Source organism: Chiroxiphia lanceolata, chromosome 3, assembly GCF_009829145.1.
Source record: "Chiroxiphia lanceolata isolate bChiLan1 chromosome 3, bChiLan1.pri, whole genome shotgun sequence".
Lineage (NCBI taxonomy): Eukaryota > Metazoa > Chordata > Aves > Passeriformes > Pipridae > Chiroxiphia > Chiroxiphia lanceolata.
The window spans coordinates 116,968,258-116,993,006 of NC_045639.1; the positions used below are offsets into that span (position 1 = coordinate 116,968,258).

Genomic DNA, 24,749 nt, shown 5'->3' on the forward strand with positions numbered 1-24,749 from the left:
AGGTCTTTCCCATCCTTGATCCAGCCCTTGGAGCACCCAGAAATCCATGGCTTGATCCATCACCTTTTTGGTTTCCCCTCCCCTCCTTTTCCCACTAAAACCCCCCTGGAGAACCTTTCACTGTGGTTTTTGTTTTTTTTTTTACCCTTTTCCCCGTTGATCCCACAAGCTGGAATTTCCCACCGTCCCTTTCCTGGGGGTTTAGGGATGGAATTCCTTGAGGAAAAGGGTTCCATGGACCCCTGGCTGCTCGGTTTTCCTTGGAGGGGGCAGCACTGAGCAGCCTCGGGGGATGTTCCTCCCGTTAATTTGCCCTGGGGAGTTTTTTCCAAGCTGCTTTTCCGCGGTGGTGGAGCTCAGGGAATTCCCTGGATATGGAGAGAAGAGGCTGATCCGGTGCCTGGATCACTGGGATGCACTGGGAGCACAAAAGCCGTGGGTGACTCCCCTAATTATGGGAATAACCCCCTTTCATTTCAAATTGTCCTTGTTCCAGGGGTTTTCTCCGTCCCATCCACAGGCCCTTTCCCCGTATCCAGGGTGGATTTCTCCCCAAATTTTCCCTCCCAGCGCCTCCAATCCTTGGATATCTTCCCATTCCCGTTGTCCATGAAGCCCTTCATAAATTAAACAGCTTTTTTTTTGGGGGGGGGAGGCTTTTTGCTGCTGGTTTTGGGGATTTTTAGTTAAAAAACCTCCAAGGGAAAGGGCCGGGAGAAATTTTGGGATCCACGCTGGGATTCTGTGTCGGTTTGGGGAGTTTGGGAAGCAGGGAAGAAGTTGATTCCAGGCTGTGGGTGTGCTGTCAGCGTTCCTTCGTTAACAACCCCAATTAATCGGGGAGAATTGGAACCACCGAGGGGGTTTTCCCCCCCAGAGCTGCAGAATCCACGGAAAAGCCGCTTTCCCCAAACTCCGGGGAAGAATCTGGGCCAAAAATGGGAAATGGGGAAAAGAAACTCCTTTACCCCCTCCAGGAGGGAAGGGGGGATGAGATGGTTTTCCTTGGGATCCCGTGGCCCAGATGATTTTTTTTGGGGTTTTTATCCCGATTTTTTTGGGGGTTTTTAAAACCCGTTTTTCCCTCTTTTCCCTCCCTCAAGCCGTTCCCCTCCGTTTACACCCATTTACATGGGAAAGGACAAGTACGAGAGTGAGTGCCCGGAATCCCTTTGGAGGGGGGGATTTGGGGACATTGGGGACGTTTTGGGTGTGTTAATTCAGTGTATTGTCGGAAAACGTGGCCCTGCTTGAGGGGCTCCGGTCTGAAACCCGCTTTCCCTTGGGAGAAATCCATGTGGAAATCCTTTGGGAAGCAGAAATACCTTGGGATCTGAATCAAAATTAAATTTACTGGGTAAAAACCCACCCTTTGGCAGAGAAAAATCCCATTTTTTTTTCGTGGTTTGGTTTTTTTTCCTAAACCTTTCCTGCTCAATCCATGGTTTTTCCCCTCTTTCCAATGAGTGTTTCCATAAGTTTTCCATCCCCTCCTGTTTTCTGCCCACTGTTCTCATCCCCTGGTGATTCCAGCTGGAAAGGAGCTGGGAATGTGGGTTGGAGCTCCCGGAATTCCCTGGAAAACGTGGCCCTCCTCTGGGCTGAACCCGCTTTCCTTGGGAGAAATCCATGTGGGAAATCCTTTGGGAAGCAGAAATACCTTGGGATCTGGATCAAAATTAAATTTACTGGGGGGAAAAAAACACCTTTTGCAGAGAAAAATCCCATTTTTTCGTGGTCTGGTGATTTTTTCCTGAACTTTTTCCTGCTCAATCCATGTTTTTTCCCCTCTTTCCAATGAGTGTTTCCATAAGTTTTCCATCCCCTCCTGTTTTCTGCCCACTGTTTTCATCCCCTGGGTGATCCCAGAGCGGGTGATTCCGGGTGGGGAAGGGAGCTGGGAATGTGGGGTTGGAGCTCCCGGAATTCCCTGACGGATGTTTCTCCTTCCCACAGACGAGGATCTTATCAAGTACGGTGGCCCGAGGACATCTGGTGGGTGCTGGGAATCCCTGGAAAAAACGCCCTTTTCCGTGGCCTCCCTCCCCGTCCCGCGGGAAACTTCGGATCAGGAATTGCTGAGGTTGGAAAAGCCCCCCCCCTTTCCCCCAGGATTTTGTGGAGCAGCAGCTCCTGCCCAGGACACCGCTGATCCGTGTCCCCAGGAGCCACATCCACAGGGATTTACATCCCTCCAGGGCTGGGGAATCGACCACTTCCAGGGCTGGAAAACCCCTTTCCATGCGGGAATTGTTCCCGATATCCCACCTGAGCCTGGAGGGACATTGGAGGTTGTTCCCTCTCCTCCTGTCCCTCGTCCCTGGAATTGGGGACCCTCCTGGAACTTCCTTCCAGGGAATTGTGGAGAGCTGGGGCGTGCCAGGATGGCACAGGATCCTTAGGGATGGTTCAGGTTGGAAAATCCCTCCGGGATCACGGAATCCAAGCGTTCCCAGCACTGCCCAGGCCCCCCTGACCTGTGTCCCCAAGGGCCACATCCACAGGATCCGAAATCCCTCTGGGAATGGCGACTCCAGCCCTACCCTGGGAAGTTCATTCCAGTGCCTGACAGCCCTTTCCATGTGGGAATTGTTCCCAGTATCCCAGCTGAGCCTGCCCTGGCCCAGCTGGAGGTTGTTCCCTCTCTCCTCCTGTCCCTCGTCCCTGGGAATTGGGGACCCTCCTGGAACTTCCTGCCAGGAATTGTGGAGAGCTGGGGCGGTGCCAGGATGGCACAGGATCCTTAGGGATGGTTCAGGTTGGAAAATCCCTCCAGGATCACGGAATCCAAGCATTCCCAGCACTGCCCAGGCCACCCCTGACCTGTGTCCCCAAGGGCCACATCCACAGGATCCAAAATCCCTCCGGAATGGCCACTCCAGCCCTGCCCTGGGAAGTTCATTCCAGTGCCTGACAGCCCTTTCCATGTGGGAATTGTTCCCAGTATCCCAGCTGAGCCTCCCCTGGCCCAGCTGGAGGTTGTTCCCTTCCTCCTGTCCTCGTTCCCTGGGAATTGGGACCCTCCTGGAACTTCCTGCCAGGGAATTGTGGAGAGCTGGGACAGTGCCAGGATGCACAGGATCCTTAGGGATGGTTCAGGTTGGAAAATCCCTCCGGATCACGGAATCCAAGCATTCCCGCACTGCCCAGGCCACCCCTGACCTGTGTCCCCAAGGGCCACATCCACAGGGATCCAAAATCCCTCCGGAATGGCGACTCCACCCGCCCTGGGAAGTTCATTCCATGCCTGACAGCCCTTTCCATGTGGGAATTGTTCCCGTATCCCAGCTGAGCCTGCCCTGGCCCAGCTGGAGGTTGTTCCCTCTCCTCCTGTCCCTCGTTCCCTTGAATTGGGGACCCTCCTGGAACTTCCCTTCCAGGGAATTGTGGAGAGCTGGGGCAGTGCCAGGATGGCACAGGATCCTTAGGGATGGGTCAGGTTGGAAAATCCCTCCAGGATCACGGAATCCAACCATTCCCGCACTGCCCAGGCCACCCCTGACCCGTGTCCCCAAGGGCCACATCCAGGATCCGAAATCCCTCTGGGAATGGCGACTCCAGCCCTGCCCTGGGAAGTTCATTCCAGTGCCTGACAGCCCTTTCCATGTGGGAATTGTTCCCAGTATCCCAGCTGAGCCTCCCCTGCCCCAGCTGGAGGTCGTTCCCTCTCCTCCTTCCCTCGTTCCCTGGGAATTTGGGGACCCCCTGGAATTTTCCTTCCAGGGAATTGTGGGAGCTGGGACAGTGCCAGATGGCACAGGATCCTTAGGGATGGTCCAGGTTGGAAAATCCCTTGGAGATCATGGAGTCCAACCATTCCCCATTTCCAAGGCCAGCATGGATCCATCCCCAAGGGCCACATCCACAGGGATCCAAAATCCCTCCAGGAATGCCGACTCCAGCCCTGCCCTGGGAAGTTTATTCCAGGGCCTGACAGCCCTTTCCATGCGGGAATTGTTCCCAGTATCCCACCCTGGCCCAGCTGAGTCATTCCCTCTCCTCCTGTCCCTTCTTCCCTGGGATTGGGACCCCTGGCAGGGAGTTTGTGGGCAGGAAAAGGTCCCTCTTGATCACTCTTTTCTCCGGATGAGCCCTCCCAGCTCCCTCAGCCATTCCAGTTTCTCCAGCCCCTTCCCAGCTCCCTCAGATATTCCAGGTTCTCCAGCCCCTTCCCAGCTCCCTCAGCCATTCCCAGTTCTCCAGCCCCTTCCCAGCTCCCTCAGCCATTCCCTCTTTTCCAGCCCCTTCCCATCTCCCTTATTCCCTGTTCTCCAGCCCCTTCCCAGCTCCCTCAGATATTCCAGTTTCTCCAGCCCCTTCCCAGCTCCCTCAGATATTCCAGGTTCTCCAGCCCCTTCCCAGCTCCCTCAGCCATTCCCAGTTCTCCAGCCCCTTCCCAGCTCCCTCAGCCATTCCCGCTTCTCCAGCCCCTTCCCAGCTCCCTGAGCCATTCCCTGTTCTCCAACCCCTTCCCAGCTCCCTTATTTCCAGATTTCCAACCCCTTCCCAGCTCCCTCAGACATTCCTGGTTCTCCAGCCCCTTCCCAGCTCCCTCAGCCATTCCAGGTTCTCCAGCCCCTTCCCAGCTCCCTTCCCTGCTCCAGCCCCTCCATGTCTTGGATTGAGGATCCCAACCCCCCCCAGTCCATCACTGTCCAGTGTCTCCGTCACCTCGGACTCTCCAAACATTCCTCCATCCTGCCGGGAAGGAAACTCCCAGGCTCCCTCAGAGATGCTGGGAATAAAAACACTTTTCCCACCCTCAAACCATCCCAAATCCCAGACTGTTTGGGTGGGAGGGCCTCAAATCCCATCCCATTCCGTGTTCAGGGACACCCCCGCTGTCCCAGGGATCCAACCCGCCTTGGACACTCCCAGGATCCAGGGGCAGCCACACTTCTCTGGGAATTCCAGCCCAGCCCCTCCCCACCCTCCCAGCCAGGATCCCTTCCCAATCTCCCCCCCAGATCTCCCCTTTCCCACTGGATCCATTCCCTGGCTCCTGCATTCCAGGCCCTGATCCCAAATCCCTCTCCTGCTCTCCTGGAGCCCCTTCAGGCTCTGGAATGCTCCAAGCTCTCCCAGGATCCTTCCCATCTCCGGCTCCCTGGGGATGTTTTGCCAGCACTGGGCACTCAAATATCCCTTTCCCAGGGAATATTTTCCCTGTTCCAGCAGAACAGCCTCTCCTTGAGCTGGGAGCCTTTCCTCTGCTCCTGGCTCACATTCCTGTCCTGGCTCAGGTTCATCCCATTCCTGAATAATTCATGGCCGTGCCTTTATTTAGGATGACCTTGGGATTCAGCCTCGGATTTCCTGAACCATCCAAATCATCTCTTCCCATCCTTTTTTCGCCCTTCATCCCCTTTTTCCACCTTTCCCTCTCCTTTTTCTTCCCTTTCCCCCCTCTCCTCCCTTTCCCCCTTCCGTCTCCCTTCCCCCCTTTCCTCATTTTCCCTCCCTTTTCCCCCCTCTTTCCTTCCCTTTCCCCCACTTTCCCTCTCCTTTTCCCCCTTCTTTCCCTCTTTTTCCCTCCTCTTTCCCTCTTTTTTTCCCCTTCTTTCCCCCTCCCTTTTCCCCTTCCTTCCCTCTCCTTTTCCCCCCTTTTCCCTCTCCCCTTTCCCTCTCCCTTCCCCCCCTTCCTCCTTTTCCCTCCCTTTCCCCCCTTTCCTTCCCTTTCCTCCCCTCTTTCCCTCTTTTTCTCCCCTTCCCTCTTTTTTCCCCTTCTTTCCCTCTCCCTTTTCCCTCTCCCTTTTCCTCCCCTTTCCCTCTCCTTTTTCCCCTTTTCCCTCTCCCTTTCCCCTCCTTCCCTCTCCCTTCCTCCCCTTTCCTCCTCCTTTTCCCTCTCCCTTCCCCCCCCTTCCCTCTCCTTTCTTCCCCCTTTCCCTCTTTTTTTTCCTTCCCCCTTCTTTCCCTCTCCCTTTTCCCCCTCTTTCCCTCTTTTTCCCCCTGTCCCTCTTTTCCCCCCCCTTTTCCCCCCCCTTTTCCCTCTCCCTCTTTCCCTCTCCCTTTTCCTTCTCTTTCCCTTTCCTTTTTTCCCCATCCCTTTTCCCCCCTTTCCCATCTCTTTTCCCCCCTTTCCCACCCCTTTTCCCCCCTTTCCCACCCCTTTCCCCCCTTTTCCCACCCTTTTCCCCCCTTTCCCTTCCCCCCCTTTTCCCTCCCTTTCCCACCCCTTTTCCCCCCTTTCCTCTCCTCTCTCCTTTTCCCCTCCTTTCCCTCTCCCTTCCCCTCTCTTTCCCTCTTCTTTTTTCCCCCTTTCCCACCCCTTTTCCCCCTTTCCCACCCCTTTTCCCTCCCTTTCCCCCCTTTTCCCTCCCTTTCCCACCCCTTTTCCCTCCCTTTCCCATCCCTTTTCCCCTCTTTCCCTCTCCCTTCCCCTCCCTTTCCCTCTCCCTTTTCCCCCCTTTTCCAGCCCCTTTCCCATCCCTTTTCCAGCCCTTTTCCCATCCCTTTTCCCCCATTCCCATCCCTTTTCCCCCCATTCCCATCCCTTTTCCCCCATTCCCATCCCTTTTTCCCCCTTTCCCATCCCTTTTCCCTCCCTTTCCCACCCCTTTTCCCTCCCTTTCCCACCCCTTTTTCCCCCCTTTCCCACCCCTTTTCCCCCCTCTTTTCCCCCCCTTTCCCCCCCTTTCCCACCCCTTTCCCCCCCTTTCCCACCCCTTTCCCCCCCTTTCCCATCCCTTTTTCCCCCCTTTCCCACCCCTTTTCCCCCACTGACACAATCCCTGGGTTCCTTGGAATTTTGCAGGGCCGAGTCTCGATCGGAGTGGGGGATTTTGGGAGGGAAAAGGAGCGTTTTGGCGCTTCCATAAAAAAAAAAAAAAAGGGGGAAAAAGAAGGAGGTTGGTTTTTTTCCATCTCCCAAGAACAGGAATATTCCTGGATGATCCCTGTTAAACGTGCTTCCCATTCCACAGGTTCCACGTGGACAAACTCTCCTCTGCCCACGTGTACCTGCGGCTGCACAAGGTAAACCCGGCGGGAAATCCGGAGAAGGCACCGGGATAAACCATTCCCTGGGAATTCCACTGCTCCAGGACGCTCCAAACCCCTGGAACGCTCCCAGGGCAGGGTCTCCCTAACCCCCTTTCCTGCCTTTTCCATCCCCACATCCCATAAAAATCCCTCTGAGTGGGTTCTGAGTGTCCTTTATCCTGGAATGGGTGGGGTTGGATCCTCATCCCGGGAATGCCACGGCCCTGGGGGGGTTTGGGTGTCCTGGGAATGGTTTGGGTGGGAAGGGACCTCAAGCTCCTCCAGGTCCACCTGGATCAGGGACACCTCCCAACATCCTAGGGAATCCACCCGGCCTGGACCTCCAGGGATCCAGGGGCAGCCACAACTTCTCTGGGAATTCCAGCCCAGCCCTCCCCCCTCCCAGCCAGGAATCCCTTCCCAATCTCCCCCCAAATCTCCCCTTTCCCACTGGGATCCATTCCCTGGGGCCTGGCATTCCAGGCCCTGATCCCAAATCCCTCTCCCGCTCTCCTGGAGCCCCTTCAGGCTCTGGAATGTTCTCCAAGCTCTCCCGGGATCCTTCCCTTCTCCATCTGGCCATTCCCAGCTCTCCCAGCCTGGAGCCAGAGCTGCCATTGGATCCATCCCAGCCCAACTCCTCCCTGGAAGGAGTTCAGGGAACAAGGGCTTCCCTGGGAATCTCGGGGCTCAGGGCAGGGTCTCCCTTCCCCTTTCCCGCCTTTTCCCCCCACATTCCAGAAAAACCCTCTGAGTGGATCCTGAGTGTCCTTTATCCTGGAATCCTGGAATGGTTTGGGTGGGAAGGGCCTTAAATCCCATCCCATTCCATGTTCAGGGACACCTCCGCTATCCTGGGGAATCCAACCCATCCTTGGACATTCCAGGGATCCAGGGGCAGCCACAGCTCCTCTGGGAATTCCAGCCCAGCCCCTCCTCCCGGGAAGACCGATCCCGATATCCCCATCCCAGACCTTTCCCTGCTCTCCCCCAGGGCCAGACCATGGATGACATTCCCAAGGAAGTGTTGATAGACTGTGCCCACCTGGTGAAGGCCACAGCATCCAAGGTAATCCTGATTCCCGGGAAAAGCCTGGCAAGGGGGTCTCTTTCCACTCCTGGATCCCGCATCCGATTCCTGGGGCATTCCCCGTTAATCCCGTGGATTTAGGGAAGCAAATGTTGCTTGGAATTCCTCGTGAAGAGGGATTTTAAATTCCAGCAGGGATGTTTGGAAAGGGGTGGAGAAATTCCAGCAGGGATGTTTGGGACAGGATGAAATTCCAGCAGGGATGTTGGGACAGGGGTGGAGAAATTCCAGCAGGGATATTTTTGGGACAGGGATGGAGAAATTCCACAAGGATGTTTGGGACAGGGAGAAATTCCAACAGGGATGTTTGGGATGGGGATGGAGAAATTCCACAGGGATGTTTGGGAAAGGGAGGGAGAAATTCCACAGGGATGTTTGGGAAAGGGATGGAGAAATTCCACAGGGATGTTGGGACAGGATGAAATTCCACAGGGATTTCTGGGACAGGCAGAATTCCAGCTGGGATGTTTGGGATGGGGATGGAGAAATTCCACAGGGATGTTTTGGAAAGGGAGAAATTCCATCAGGGATGTTGGGACAGGGATGGGGAAATTCCACAGGGATGTTTGGGATGGGGATGGAGAAATTCCAGCAGGGATGTTTGGGACAGGATGAAATTCCAGGAGGGATGTTGGGAAAGGGATGGAGAAATTCCAGCAGGGATGTTTGGGACAGGGAGAATTCCAGCTGGGATGTTTGGGAAAGGGAGGGAGAAATTCCAGCAGGGTGTTTGGGACAGGGAGGGAGAAATTCCAGCAGGGATGTTGGGACAGGATGAAATTCCAGGAGGGATGTTTTGGGACAGGAGGGAGAAATTCCATCAGGGATATTTGGGACAGGATGAAATTCCATCAGGGATGTTTGGGACAGGCAGAAATTCCAGCTGGGATGTTTGGGACAGGGAGAAATCCAGCCGGGATGTTTGGGATAGGGATGGAGAAATTCCAGCAGGGATGTTTGGGACAGGATGAAATTCCATCAGGGATGTTTGGGACAGGGAGGGAGAAATTCCAACAGGGATGTTTGGGACAGGGAGGGAGAAATTCCAGCAGGGATGTTTGGGACAGGATGAAATTCCAGCAGGGATGTTTTTGGGACAGGGAGGGAGAAATTCCAGCAGGGATGTTTGGGAAAGGGAAATTCCACAGGGATTTCTGGGACAGGCAGAAATTCCAGCAGGGATGTTTGGGAAAGGGAGAAATTCCACAGGGATTTCTGGGACAGGCAGAAATTCCAGCTGGGATGTTTGGGATGGGGATGGAGAAATTCCACAGGGATGTTTGGGGGGGATGGAAATTCCAGCCGGGATGTTTGGGACAGGGATGGAGAAATTCCAGCAGGATGTCTGGGATTGGGATGGGGAAATTCCAGGCGGGATGTTTGGGATTGGGATGGGAAATTCCAGGGGGATGTTTGGGATTGGGATGGGGAAATTCACAGGGATGTTTGGGATTGGGATGGGGAAATTCCAGGCGGGATGTTTGGGCAGGGATGGGGAAATTCCAGGCGGGATTTTGGGATTGGGATGCTCTCCCCTCCCCAGGTGCAAGATGAACAACGTGAGCGTCGTTTACACCCCCTGGAGCAACCTGAAAAAACCTCGGACATGGACGTGGGACAGATCGGATTCCACAGGCAGAAGGACGTGAGTGCTGGAGCATTCCTGCAGCATTCCTGGGATAACTCCTCTGATCCAGCCCTGGGAGCGTCCAAGGAAAAGCTGGAGCCACCTGGGACAGCGGGAGGTGTCCCTGATCCAGGGGGAATCAATGAGTTTTAATGTCCCTTCCCACCCAAAACCATTCCTGGATTCCAGGATGAAGGACACTCAGAGTTCAGTCAGAGGGTTTTTTATGCGGGGATGGAAAAGGCGGGAAAGGGGAAGGGAGACCCTGCCCTGAGCCCCGAGATTCCCAGGGAAGCCCCTTGTTCCCAGAACTCCTTCCCAGGAGGAGTTGGGCTGGGGATGGATCCAATGGCAGCTCTGGCTCCAGGCTGGAGAGCTGGGAATGGCCAGGCTGGAGAAGGAAGGATCCCGGGAGAGCTTGGAGAACATTCCAGAGCCTGAAGGGCTCCGGGAGAGCGGGAGAGGGATTTGGGCTCAGGGCCTGGAATGCCAGGCCCCAGGGAATGGATCCCAGTGGGAAAGGGGAGATTTGGGGGGAGATTGGGAAGGGATTCCTGGCTGGGAGGGTGGGGGGGCTGGTCTGGAATTCCCAGAGAAGCTGTGGCTGCCCCTGGATCCCTGGGAGTGTCCCAGGCTGGATTGGATTCCCTGGGATGTTGGGAGGTGTCCCTGCCCATGGAATGGGATGGGATTTCAGGTCCCTTCCCACCCAACCCATCCATGATCCTGTGGTATCCAACCTCTTCCCAGTCCTGTCCTTCCAGTGACATTGTCCCTCTGGATCCGTGTTCCTGGTTGGACTAACCCGGGACTAATCCCCTCATTCCAGGGCAGGGAACCCCCCAAATCCACAGTCACCCCACACAGGGCTTCTCTTCCAGAATTCCCTGCAGACACTTCCTGCCACCTCCTGCAGAGCGGGAAGAGCCCAATCCCTGTCTGTTGGCCAAGGAATTATATCCTCAGGAATATAATTTTCCTTATTATCTCCATGATTCCAAGTTCTGGGAGAGGATTTTCCTGAGCTCTGGTTTTGTGGGATCCAGCCCTTTGGCAGGGATTTTCCCCAGTCTGGTTTGGTGGGGCTTTTCCTCAGGATCTGCCCTTTGGCCGGGATTTTCCTGAGGCTCTGGTTCTGTGGGATCCAACCCTGTGACAGGGATTTTCCTCAGGATCTGGTTTTGTGGGATCCAGCCCTGTGGCAGGGATTTTCCTCAGGATCTGTTTCTGTGGGATCCAGCCCTGTGACAGGGATTTTCCTGAGGCTCTGGTTCTGTGGGATCCAGCCCTGTGACAGGGATTTTCCTCAGGATCTGGTTCTGTGGGATCCAACCCTGTGACAGGGATTTTCCTCAGGATCTGGTTTATGGGATCCCCCTGTGACAGGGATTTTCCTCAGGATCTGGTTTTGGGGATCCAGCCCTTTGGCAGGGATTTTCCTCAGGATCTGTTTTGTGGGATCCAGCCCTGTGACAGGGATTTTCCTCGGATCTGGTTTATGGGATCCAGCCCGTGACAGGGATTTTCCTCAGGCTCTGGTTTTGTGGAGATTTTCCTCAGGTTTTGGGTTTGTGGGGATTTTCCTCAGGCTGTGGTTTTGTGGGATCCAGCGCTTTTGGCAGGGATTTTCCTCAGGATCGGCCCTGTGACAGGGATTTTCCCAGGCTCTGGTTTTGTGGGATGTAGCCCTGTGGCTGGAATTTTCCTCAGGATCTGGTTTTGGGGGTTTTTCCTCAGGATCTGGTTTTGTGGGATCCAGTCCCATGACAGTGATTTTCCTCAGGATCTGGTTTTTTGGGGATTTCCTCAGGATCTGGTTTTGTGGAGCTTTTCCTCAGGATCTGGCCCTTTGGCCAGGATTTTCCTCAGGCTCTGGTTTGTGGGATCCATTCCCGTGGCAGGGATTTTCCTCAGGATCTGGCCCTTTGGCAGGGCTTTTCCTGAGGCTCTGGTTTTGTGGGATCCAGCCCTTTTGGCATTTTTCCTCAGGATCTGGCCTTGTGGCAGGGATTTTCCTGAGTCTGGTTTGTGGGATGCAGCCCCGTGACAGGGATTCTCCCCAGGCTCTGATTCTGTGGGATCCAACCCTGTGACAGGGATTTTCCTCAGGATCTGGGTTTGTGGGATCCAGTCCCATGACAGGGATTTTCCTCAGGATCTGGTTTTATGGGATCCAGCCCTGTGGCCGGAATTTTCCTTAGGCTCTGGCCCTGTGGCAGGGATTTCCCTGAGGCTCTGGTTTTGTGGGATCCAGCCCTTTTGGCAGGATTTTCCTGAGGCTGTGGTTCTGTGGGATCCAGCCCATGACAGGGATTCTCCCCAGGCTCTGGTTCTGTGGGATCCAGCCCTTTGATAGGGATTTCCTCAGGATCTGGTTCTGTGGGATCCAGCCCCATGACAGGATTTCCTGAGGCTGTGGTTCTGTGGGATCCAGCCCTGTGGCAGGGATTCTCCCCAGGCTCTGGTTGTGGGATCCAGCCCCATGACAGGGATTCTCCTGAGGCTCTGATTTGTGGGATCCAGCCCTTTGATAGGGATTTTCCCGAGGCTGTGGTTTTGTGGGATGCAGCCCCGTGACAGGGATTCTCCCAGGCTCTGGTTCTGTGGATCCAGCCCTTTGGCCAGGATTCTCCCCAGGCTCTGTTTCTGTGGGATGCAGCCCCATGACAGGGATTTTCCTCAGGCTCTGTTTTTGTGGGATCCAGCCCTGTGACAGGGATTTTCCTCAGGCTCTGTTTTTGTGGGATCCAGTCCCATGACGGGATTTTCCTCAGGATCTGGTTTATGGGATCCAGCCCTGTGACAGGGATTTTCCTCAGGCTCTGGTTTTGTGGAGATTTTCCTCAGGTTTTGGGTTTGTGGGGATTTTCCTCAGGCTGTGGTTTGTGGGATCCAGCGCTTTTGGCAGGGATTTTCCTCAGGATCCAGCCCTGTGACAGGGATTTTCCCCAGGCTCTGGTTTTGTGGGATGTAGCCCTGTGGCTGGAATTTTCCTCAGTATCTGGCCCTGGCTGGGATTTTCCAGGCTCTGGTTTGTGGGGCTTTTCCTCAGGACTGGTTTTGTGGGATCCAGCCATGACAGGGAATTTTCCTCAGATCTGGGTTTGTGGGGCTTTTCCTCAGGCTCTGGGTTTGTGGGATCCAGTCCCATGGCAGGGATTTTCCTCAGGCTCTGGTTTTGTGGGATCCAGTCCCATGGCAGGGATTTTCCTCAGGCTCTGGTTTGTGGGATCCAGTCCTTTCACAGGGATTTTCCTCAGGCTCTGGTTTTGTGGGATCCAGTCCCATGACAGTGATTTTCCTCAGGATCTGTTTTTTTTGGGGATTTTCCTCAGGATCGGTTTTGTGGGGCTTTTCCTCAGGATCTGGCCCTTTGGCCAGGATTTTCCTCAGGCTCTGGTTTTGTGGGATCCATTCCCGTGGCTGGGATTTTCCTCAGGATCTGGCCCTTTGGCAGGGCTTTTCCTGAGCCTCTGGTTTTGTGGGATCCAGCCCTTTGGCAGGGATTTTCCTCAGGATCTGGCCTTGTGGCAGGGATTTTCCTGAGTCTCTGGTTTTGTGGGATGCAGCCCGTGACAGGGATTCTCCCCAGGCTCTGATTCTGTGGGATCCACCCTGTGACAGGGATTTTCCTCAGGATCTGGGTTTGTGGGATCCAGTCCCATGACAGGGATTTTCCTCAGGATCTGGTTTTATGGGATCCAGCCCTGTGGCCGAATTTTTCCTTAGGCTCTGGCCCTGTGGCAGGGATTTCCCTGAGGCTCTGTTTCTGTGGATCCAGCCCTTTTGGCAGGGATTTTCCCGAGGCTGTGTTCTGTGGGATCCAGCCCCGTGACAGGGATTCTCCCAGGCTCTGTTCTGTGGGATCCAGCCCTTTTGGCCAGGATTCTCCCCAGGCTCTGTTTCTGTGGGATGCAGCCCATGACAGGGATTTTCTCCTCAGGCTCTGGTTTTGTGGGATCCAGTCCCATGACAGGGAATTTCCTCAGGCTCTGGTTCTGTGGGATCCAACCCTTTTGGCCGGGATTCTCCCCAGGCTCTGTTTCTGTGGGATCCAGCCCTGTGACAGGGATTTTCCTCAGGATCTGGTTTTGTGGGATCCAGCCCTTTTGGCAGGGATTTCCTGAGGCTGTGGTTCTGTGGGATCCAGCCCTGTGCAGGGATTTTCCTCAGGATCTGGTTTCTGTGGGATCCAGCCCCATGACAGGGATTCTCCTGAGGCTCTGATTTTGTGGGATCCAGCCCTTTTGGCAGGGATTTTCCCGAGGCTGTGGTTCTGTGGGATCCAGCCCCGTGACAGGGATTCTCCCGAGGCTCTGGTTCTGTGGGATCCAGCCCTTTTGGCCAGATTCTCCCAGGCTCTGTTTCTGTGGGATGCCAGCCTGCAGCACCCATGACAGGGATTTTCCTCAGGCTCTGGTTTTGTGGGATCCAGTCCCATGACAGGGATTTTCCTCAGGCCTGGTTTGTGGGATCCAGTCCCATGACAGGGAATTTCCTCAGGCTCTGGTTTTGTGGGATCCAGTCCCATGACAGGGAATTTCCCCGGCTCTGGTTTTGTGGGATCCAGTCCCATGACAGGGCATTTCCTCAGGATCTGGTTTTGTGGGGCTTTTCCTCAGGATCTGGGTTTGTGGGATCCAGCCCTTTGATAGGATTTTCCTGAGGCTCTGGTTCTGTGGGATGCAGCCCCGTGACAAGGATTTTCCTGAGGCTCTGGTTCTGTGGGATCCAGCCCTGTGACAGGGTTTTTCCTGAGGCTCTGGTTCTGTGGGATCCAACCCTTTTGGCCAGGATCTCCCCAGGCTCGTTTCTGTGGGATCCAGCCCTGTGACAGGGATTTTCCTGAGTCTCTGGTTTTGTGGGATGCAGCCCCGTGACAGGATTCTCCCAGGCTCTGTTTCTGTGGGATCCAGCCTGTGACAGGGTTTTCCTGAGGCTCTGGTTTGTGGGATGCAGCCCCATGACAGGGATTCCCGAGGCTGTGGTTCTGTGGGATCCAGCCCCGTGACAGGGATTCTCCCGAGGCTCTGGTTCTGTGGGATCCAGCCCCGTGCCGGGTGCGCAGCAGTTCCGGGGCCGCTCCCCAATCCCGGCGCGATTCCCGGCGCGATTCCCGGCGTGATTCCCGGCGTTCCCAGGTGAAGGTGCTGACAGTGGAGAGAAGGTGAACGAGATCCTGAACCGGCTGGAGAAGACGAAGGTGGAGCGGTTCCCGGACCTGGCGGCCGAGCGGGAAGCGCGGGATCGGGAGGAGCGGAACGAGAAGAAGGCCCAGATCCAGGAGATGAAGAGGGAGAAGGAGGAGCTGAAGAAGAAGAAGGAGCTGGAGGAGCTGAGGTGAGTGGAGCCCGTTCCCGGGGTCACCGGGCCCTGCTGCTCCCTGTTCTCCACGGCCCGGCGATTCCCTTTGTCCCGGAACAATCCGGGCCGTTCCAGCCCCTGCCCAAGGGTTGGGCAGTTCCAAAGCCTCTGGAAACCTGAGGAAATTGGGGAATTATTGCCTTGGTCCACTTCCAGCTCCCTGGGAGCTTCGGGAATCACTGAGCCTTCCCTGGAGCTCAGCACCTGCCTCTGCCTCCATTAATATCCCTCTTCCTTAATAAATATCCCTTTTCCTTAATAATATCCTCTTCCTTAATAAATATCCCTCTTCCTTAATAAATATCCCTCTTCCTTAATAAATATCCCTCTTCCTTAATAAATATCCCTCTCCATTAATATCCCTCTCCATTAATATCCCTCCTCCTTGACATCCCTCTTCCTTAACATCCCTCTTCATTAATATCCCTCTCCATTAATATCCCTCTTCCTTGATATCCCTCTTCATTAATCCCTCTTCCTTGATATTCCTCTTCCCTGATATTCCTCTTCCTTGATATCCTTCTCCATTGATATCCCTCTCCATTAATATCCCCCCTTGATATCCTTCTCCATTAATATCCCTCTTCCTTAAAATCCCTCTTCCTTAACATCCCTCTTCCTTGATATTCCTCTTCCTTGATATCCCTCTTCATTAATATCCCTCTTCCTTAAATCCCCTTCCTTAAATCCCCCTTCCTTAAATCCCCCTTCCTTAAATCCCCCTTCCTTAAATCCCTCTTCCTTAAATCCCTCTTCCTTAACATCCCTTTCCTTAAATCCCTCCCCATTAACATCCCTCTTCCTTGATATTCCTCTCCATTAATATCCCTCTTCCTTAAATCCCTCTTCCTTAAATCCCTCTTCCTTAAATCCCTCTTCCTTGATATCCCTCTTCCTTGATATCCCTCTTCCTTGATATCCCTTTTCCTTAACATCCCTTTTCCTTAAGATCCCTCTCCATTAACATCCCTCTCCATTAACATCATCCCTCTCCATTAATATCCCTCTTCCTTGATATCCCTCCTCATTAATATCCCTCTCCCTTAATATCTCCTTAATATCCCTCTTCCTTAATATCCCTATTAATTAATACCCCTTCCTCTCCCCTCCCTGCTGCTCATTAACAGTTAATTACAGCCCTCCATCCCCCCCCCCTGGGAGCAGGGAATGAGGGAGGAGGGGCTGGAATGTCGCCCTGACCCTCGTTCCCGGGGATTTCTCGCTCCAAAAACTCCCCTTGGAAGCTTTCCCCGAGCTCCTCTTTGTCCCTGGAGGGCATCAAAAGAGGGATTTCAAACAAAATCGGGGATTTCCTGAGCGACCAAGCCCTGGAGAGGTCAGGGAAGGGGGATTGGAGGGGCTGCAGCTCCCGGAATCCGGGATTTCCCACCTCCGGGCAGGTGGATCCTGGAGAAAAAAAACCTTGGAAAAGGCAATCAGGCATCCCTGAACCTCCCTGCCCTGGGTTTAATTAGTGAGGAGGACAGAGACGAGCGACTAATTATCCCCCCTGGCTGAGCTCCAGGAGGAAACCAGTGTGCATTTCCGGGATTCTGGAATTTTTGACCCCGAAATGGCCCCTTTTGGGGGCTTTTAAAGGGATCGGATTTGGGATGACGATGGGATTTTTCCTGGCAGGAGCTACTCCTCCCTGATGAAGGCAGAGAACATGTCCTCCAACCAGGTGAGTGAGAGCTGCTGATCCCACGGAATCCCCGGGACAGGGATGGAATTCCAGCCTCCTGCCCGTGATCCCGCTGGGAATGACTTTGGAACTGGGAGGACACTGGGGATCAGTGGGGCTGAGGAAAGAGGGATAAAGTGCTCCCAGGTCCTTTCATCCCAAGGGAAAGAACAGGTTCAGGGTGAGGATGTACGGGATGCTCCATCCCTGGGAGTGTTGGATGGGGCTTGGAAAACCCTGGGATAGCGGGAGGTGTCCCTGCCCATGGAATGGGATGGGATTTGAGGGCCCTTCCCACCCAAACCATCCCGGGATTCCAGGATAAAGGACACTCAGAGTCCAGTCAGAGGGGTTTTTATGGAATGTGGGGCTGGAAAAGGCGGGAAAGGGGAAGGAGACCCTGCCCTGAGCCCGAGATTCCCAGGGAAGCCCCTTGTTCCCTGAACTCCTTCCCAGGGAGGAGTTGGGCTGGGGATGGATCCAATGGCAGCTCTGGCTCCAGGCTGGGAGAGCTGGGAATGGCCAGGCTGGAGAAGGGAAGGATCCCGGGAGAGCTTGGAGAACATTCCAGAGCCTGAAGGGGCTCCGGAGAGCGGAGAGGGATTTGGGCTCAGGGCCTGGAATGCCAGGCCCCTGGGAATGGATCCCAGTGGGAAAGGGAAGATCTGGGGGGGGGGAGATTGGGAAGGGATTCCTGGCTGGGAGGGTGGGAGGGGCTGGGCTGGAATTCCCAAGAAGCTGTGGCTGCCCCTGGATCCCTGGGAGTGTCCAGGCCGGTTGGATTCCCTTGGAGCAGCCTGGGATGTTGGGAAGTGTCCCTGCCCATGGAATGGGACGGGGTTTGAGTTCCCTCCCCCCAACCCATTCCAGGCCCCCTTTGCTCTGCTTCCTGGGCTGAAATCCAAGGAACCGGAGCAAAGGGGGGTCCTGCGATGACCCACCCCCCATTTCCCGCTTTCAGCATTCCCGGTGATCCCCATTTTCCCTCTTTTTTTTTTTTTTTTTTCCCCCCCCAGGATGGCAACGACTCCGACGACTTCATGTGAGCGCAGCCGCCCCCGCCCCGGGGCGCGGCCCCCGCCGCTCAAATGCCAAAAAAACATCCCAAAAAAACGGCCTGGGAGCCCCTTCCCTCCCGGAGCGGACCAGGGAAACCCTCTGGAAGGAGCAGCCGGATCCCTGGGATGGCCTCCAGCCCCCCTGTGCCCCGTGGTTTTCCCAAAGACAGTGGTATTTATTTGGGGAAGGGATCCCGGGGCAGGTTTCCAGCCCAGCCCTGGGAGCTGGGCCGTGGCCTCGGGGCCCTGCTGGAGCTGCTGCTGCCTCTGGAATTCCGCTCTTCCCGCTGGGAATCGCCGGGAAAACCGGAGGGGGGGATCCCTCTGTGAGAAAGGGAGGGGAGGGAAAATCGGGATGAGCTCGGTGGTGGCTCCTGGATAAACCTGGTGGTGAAGATCCGGCTCTGATTCCCTCCCCCGAACCCCCTGGAATTCCGCTGCATTCCCGCTTGGAATCCTCCTGTGGAGGGAGGGGTGGAAGGAGGGGGTTGAGTTTTCCACGGGTTTCGCCGGGTGGATCTTCCCACCCGGGTTTTCCATGGGGTTGGGGGGGGGGGGGAAAATCCCTGGATAATCCCGGTGTACATATCCCGATTAAACTGGTGCCATGCAGGCAACATCCCGGAGCAGCAGGAATTCTGGGAGGGGGGGAAAAACAGGGAAAAGGGCCCCTCAACGAGCCCAAACCGTCCTGGGCTCGGCGAAAAATCATGGAATGTTCCGGGAGAAAAGGGCGAATCCCGGTAATAGCACCCCTGGAAGGAGCTGCTTCCCGCAATTCCCAGCATTCCCGAGGGGAAAACGGAATAAGGAAGGGCCCAGGCTGCCCTTGAGCCCTCCCAGTTCCGTACTGGGAAAGAGCAGGAGGAGGGCGTGGGATGCGTTTTCCTCCTTTTTAGGGATATGGGAAGGGGGGAAATCCGTGGGAAAACTGAGGCCTGGAGCAGCCACGGGGTGTGCTCCGCCCCCCCCTTTCCCAGGAAAAGCAGGGAGAAGGTGGGAATGGGGGGTGAGGAGCTGGGGGGGCCCCTCCCTGTCCTGCCCACAAAGGGCCCTTTCATGGCTGGGGCGGGAGCGGCTCCGGCCTGGCAGCTCCAGGGATTTTCCTTGGCACCGGGATCCGGCGGCTCCGGCGGCCTCAGGAGCCCTCGGGACAGGGAGGCACCGCCTGGGGATCCATGGGAATGGGGGGGCCGGCACCCCAGGGATCCGTGTCCGTGGGCACAGATTCCCAAACACTGCCCTGGATCGCTGCTCATGGATTGGGAGTCCTTGGAACCCCCATGGATCATTGTCCATGGTCTCATATTCCCAAACACCCCTGGATCACTGTCCATGGAATGTGAGTCCTTGGAACACCCTGGATCATTGTCCATGGTCTCATATTCCCAAATGCCCCCTGGATCACTGTCCATAGTCACGTATTCCCAAACATCCCCTGGATCACAGTCCATGGAATGGGAGTCCTTGGAACACCCCACGGATCACTGTCCATGAGTCAGATATCCCAAACATCCCCTGGATCACTGTCCATGGAATGGGAGTCCTTGGAACACCCTGTGGATCGTTGTCCATGGTGACATATTCCCAAACACCCCTGGATCACCATCCAGGGGTGGGGCTCTCAGCACCCTGTGGATCATTGTCCGTGGTCTCATATTCCCAAACCCCCCTGGATCACTGTCCATGGAATGTGAGTCCTTGGAACACCCCATGGATCACTGTCCATGGAATGGGAGTCCTTGGAACACCCCCTGGATCACTGTCCATGGTCACTATTCCCAACCCCCCTGGATCACTGTCCATGGGTCAGGTATCCCAAACATCCCTTGGATCATTGTCCATGGCCACATATTCCCAAACACCTCCTGGATCACTGTCCATGGAATGTGAGTCCTTGGAACACCCCCTGGATCATTGTCCATGACCACATATTCCCAAACACCCCCTGGATTGCTGCTCATGGAATGTGAGTCCTTGGGAACACCCCATGGATCACTGTCCGTGAGTCAGATATCCCAAACATCCCCTGGATCACTGTCCATGGTCACATATTCCCAAACCCCCCCTGGATCACTGTCCATGGGTCAGGTATCCCAAACATCCCTTGGATCATTGTCCATGGCCACATATTCCCAAACCCCCCCTGGATCACTGTCCATGGGTCAGGTATCCCAAACATCCCCTGGATCACTGTCCATGGAATGTGAGTCCTTGGAACACCCCGTGGATCATTGTCCATGGCCACATATTCCCAAACACCCCTGGATCACTGTCCATGGGTCAGGTATCCCAAACATCCCTTGGATCATTGTCCATGGCCACATATTCCCAACACCTCCTGGATCACTGTCCATGGAATGGGAGTCCTTGGAACACCCTGTGGATCGTTGTCCATGGCCACATATTCCCAAACACCCCCTGGATCACTGTCCATGGAATGGGCGTCCTTGGAACACCCTGTGGATCGTTGTCCATGGTCACATATTCCCAAACACCCCCTGGATCACTGTCCATGGAATGTGAGTCCTTGGAACACCCTGTGGATCGTTGTCCATGGTCTCATATTCCCAAACACCCCCTGGATCACCATCCAGGGGAATGGGGCTCTCAGCACCCTGTGGATCATTGTCCGTGGTCTCATATTCCCAAACACCCCCTGGATCACTGTCCATGGAATGTGAGTCCTTGGAACACCCCGTGGATCACTGTCCATGGTCTCATATTCCCAAAACATCCCATGGATCACCTTCCATGGCCAGATGTCCCTGGTGACCCTGTGGATCAGTGTCCAGGAGCTGAGAGCCCTTGGGATTTCCTATGGATCATTGGAACACCCCGTGGATCACTGTCCATGGTCTCATATTCCAAAACACCCCCTGGATCACCGTCCACGGGCTGAGAATCCTTGGATCACCCCGTGGATCACTGCCCGTGTCCACACTGTCCCCCCCAGGCCACCTTTGGGACAATCCCTCGGGAATGGCAGGGAATGCCGAGCCCCTTTCCCGCCCCGCTCCCTCCAGGGATCCCCCGCTGGAATCCCGCCGATCCCTCAGCGCTTCCCGCCCCCGCTCCCGTGTGGGTTTTTTTTTTTCCCAGGAATGCTGTGAAATCCAATCTCCCGCCGCGGCCGCGGGGGAAATTCCTGCCCTTGCACATTTTTTCCCTGCCCGGTGTTATCCCGAGGCTGCTCCCGGAGTTTTCCGCGGACTCAGGAGTTTTTGGGAAGGGCCGGGAGGTTTTGGGGTGTCCGTGTCCCCCCTTCCCGGCACCGGGCGGATTTTGGGGTCCCCTTTTCATCCATTCCCTGTCCCATCCCGGGATACCCCCAGCCCCCAAATCCCACTGGGACGATCCCAACCCTTCCCGGGGTGTGTGGAGGGTGTGTCTCCCCCAATCCCTGGGACACTGGGACCCCAATCCCTGGGATACCAGGACCCCAATCCCTGGGATATCAGGACACCCAATCCCTGGGATACCAGCACCCAATCCCTGGGATATAGGGACCTGAATCCCTGGGAGACCAGGACCCCAATCCCTGGGATACCGGGACCAGCCCCTGGCCATCCCGGGGGACCCTCAATCCCTGGGACACTGGGACACCTAATCCCTGGGATACAGGGACCCCAATCCCTGGGACACTGGGACCCCAATCCCTAGGATACCAGGACCCCAATCTCTGGGATACGGGGACCCCAATCCCTGGGATATGGGGAAATCCCTGGGATATGGGGACCCAATCCCTGGGATATGGGGAAATCCCTGGGATACAGGGACCCCAATCCCTGGGATATGGGGACACCCAATCTCTGGGACACTGGGACCCCACTCCCTGGGATATGGGGCACCCAATCCCTGGGACACTGGGACCCCAATCCCTAGGATACCAGGACCCCAATACCTGGGATACGGGACCCCCAATCCCTGGGATACGGGGACCCCCAATCCCTGGGACACGGTGAAATCCCTGGGATATTCCCTGTCCCATCCCGGGATACCCCCAGCCCCCAAATCCCACCGAGATGATCCCAACCCTCCCCGGGTGTGTCTGGGGGGGTCTCCCATCCCCTCCGCAAGGAATTCCCAACTCCCGGCCCCCCCAAGCCCCCTTCCCGGAGCCCCCCCCCGCCCCCGCGCGGCCTCTCCCGCCCCCTTCCCGAGGCCAATCCCGGCTTTTCATCCAGCCCGGCGCTGTTTTTTTTTTTTTTTTGGGATCCAAACGGGAAGCGGAGCTGCCAACACCAATAAACCCGCCCGGGCGGAACGGCCCGGCCCGGGGGGGAGGTTTTTGGGGGGGCTGAGACCCCCATTCCCGCTGCCACAGCAGGGACCCCCCCTCCCTCCCCAAACGCACTGTACCCTCCCAGCATTCCCAGTATTCCAGTGTTCCCAGTTCAGGAGCCGCCCGGCCCCAAAAGCCTTTATTGTACAGAGAGTACAGTGGGAGGGGGACAAACCAGCTGTGCCCCATCCCGGGGGAAACCAATCCCTGGGATACAGGGAACCTCAGTCCCTGGGATACCAGGACACCCAATCCCTGGGATACCAAGACCCCAATCCCTGGGATACAGAGACCCCCAATCCCTGGGATACCAGGACACTTAATACCTGGGATACAGGGAACCAGTCCCTGGGATACCTGGACACCCAATCCTTGGGATACCAGGACACCCAATCCCTGGGATACAGGGACCCCAATCCCCGGGATACAGGGAACCCCAGTCCCTGGGATACCAGGACACCCAATCCCTGGGATACCAAGACCCCAATCCCTGGGATACCAGGACACCCAATCCCTGGGATACCAGGACACCCAATCCCTGGGATACAGAGACCCCCAATCCCTGGGATACCAGGACACTTAATACCTGGGATACAGGGAACCCCAGTCCCTGGGATACCTGGACACCCAATCCTTGGGATACCAGGACACCCAATCCCTGGGATACAGGGACCCCAATCCCTGGGATACAGGGAACCCCAGTCCCTGGGATACCAGGACACCCAATCCCTGGGATACCAAGACCCCAATCCCTGGGATACCAGGACACCCAATCCCTGGGATACCAGGACACCCAATCCCTGGGATACCAAGACCCCAATTCCTGGGATACCAGGACACCCCAATCCCTGGGACATGGGGAAATCCCTGGGACACGGAGACCCCCAGTCCCTGGGATACAGGATCCCCAATCCCTGGGATACAGGGAACCCCAGTCCCTGGGACCAGGGAACCTCAGTCCCTGGGATACCAGGACATCCAATCCCTGGGATACCAAGACCCAATTCCTGGGATACCAGGACACCCAATCCCTGGGACACAGGAAACCCCAATCTTGGGATATGGGGACCCCCAATCCCTGGGATACAGGAACCCCCAATCCTGGGACACTGGGACCTCAATCCCTGGCATACAGGGAACCCCAGTCCCTGGGGACACGGTGAATTCCGGGGATACGGAACCCAATCCCTGGATACAGGACACCCAATCCCTGGGATATGGAGACCCCAATCCCTGGGATACCAGGACACCCAATCCCTGGCATACAGGGAACTCCAATCCCTGGGATACAAGGGACCCCAATCTCTGGACACTGGAAACCCCAATCTTGGGATATGGGGACCCCCAATCCCTGGACACTGGGGCCTCAATCCCTGGGACACGGGGACACCCCAATTCCTGGGACATGGGGACCCCAATCTCTGACTGGGGACCCCATTCCTCTGGGACACCAGGACACCCAATCCCGGGATATGGGGACCCCAATCCCTGGGATACGGGGACTCCAATCTCTGGACATGGGGACCCCAATCCCTGGGATACAGGGACCAGCCCCGGCCATCCCAGGGGACCCCAATCCCTGGGACACGGGGACCCCCAATCCCTGGGATACAGGGACCCCAATCCCTGGGACACGGGGACCCCATCCCTGGGATACGGGGACCAGCCCTGGGCCCGAAAACTGGGAGTGACTGGGACACCCCCCACACACCCCCGTCCTGCGGGGGGGGCGGGGGTGACAATGGGGACCCCCTGACCCAGTGACTGTCCTGGGGGTGACAATGGGGACCCCCTGTCCCAGTGACTGTCTGGGGGGTGACAATGGGCCCCCTGTCCCAGTGACGTCCTGGGGGGTCAGGGGGTGACAATGGGGACCCCCTGACCCAGTGACTGTCCTGGGGGTGACAATGGGGACCCCCTGTCCCGTGACTGTCCTGGGGGGTCAGAGATGGAATTGGGGACCCCTGTCCCAGTTATTCGGGGGGGCTGGGAGGTGACAAAGGGGACCCCCTGTCCCATTTACTATCCCAGGGATGGAATTAGAGACCCCCCCCATTCCCCCAGTCACTGTCCTGGGATCTGGGGGTCCTGGTGGCCCCGGGGTCCCAGAGGATGGAATTGGGGCCCCTGCCCAGTCACTGTCCTGGGGTCCCAGGGGATGGAATTGGGGACCCCCTGTCCCAGTCACTGTCCTGGGGTCCCAGGGGATGGAATTGGGGACCCCCTGTCCCAGTCACTGTCTGGGGTCCCAGGGGATGGAATTGGGGCCCCCCTGTCCCAGTGACTGTCCCGGGGATGGAATTGGGGACCCCCTGTCCAGTCACTGTCCGGGGGTCCGGGGGGTCCGGTGGCCCCGGGGGTCCCCTCATCCGGGCTCTCCTTGGGTCCCTCGGGCCCGCCGTCCCGTGGCCCGGGGGTCCCGGGCATTCCCGTGTTCCCTGTGGGCCGGGGGGGTCCCGCCTTTCCCGCTTCCCCCTCCGGCCCCGGGGGTCCGGGATCCCCCTCGGACCCGCCCTGGCCCCGGGATCCCCGAGAGTCCAAAGCTGCCCTTGGAGCCCTTGAGCCCCGGGAATCCTCTCGTTCCCAGAGGTCCCCGTTCCCCCTGGGGGCCGGCGGGTCCGGGGGTCCCGGGGCTCCGGGGGTCCCGGCGATCCCGGGAT

The 24,749-nt window shown here is 56.5% G+C and overlaps 1 protein-coding gene and 1 long non-coding RNA gene across 2 annotated transcripts; one reads left to right on the forward strand and one right to left on the reverse strand.

Moving 5' to 3' along the window:
* The first annotated feature begins 1,131 nt into the window (after nt 1-1,131).
* On the forward strand, nt 1,132-17,792 carry CCDC25 (coiled-coil domain containing 25). The gene is made up of 9 exons (XM_032682269.1): nt 1,132-1,153; nt 1,957-1,972; nt 6,924-6,975; nt 7,976-8,050; nt 9,615-9,720; nt 14,840-14,970; nt 16,337-16,398; nt 16,662-16,746; nt 17,763-17,792. Exons 1-9 carry the CDS (start codon nt 1,132-1,134, stop codon nt 17,790-17,792), a joined length of 579 nt encoding a protein of 192 aa, XP_032538160.1.
* A 4,401-nt stretch (nt 17,793-22,193) lies between these two features.
* LOC116784798 lies at nt 22,194-22,661 on the reverse strand. The gene is made up of 2 exons (XR_004356247.1): nt 22,572-22,661; nt 22,194-22,407 (listed from the first exon to the last, which is right to left on the reverse strand). It is a non-coding gene; the product is annotated as an uncharacterized LOC116784798 (long non-coding RNA).
* Nucleotides 22,662-24,749: the final 2,088 nt, after the last annotated feature.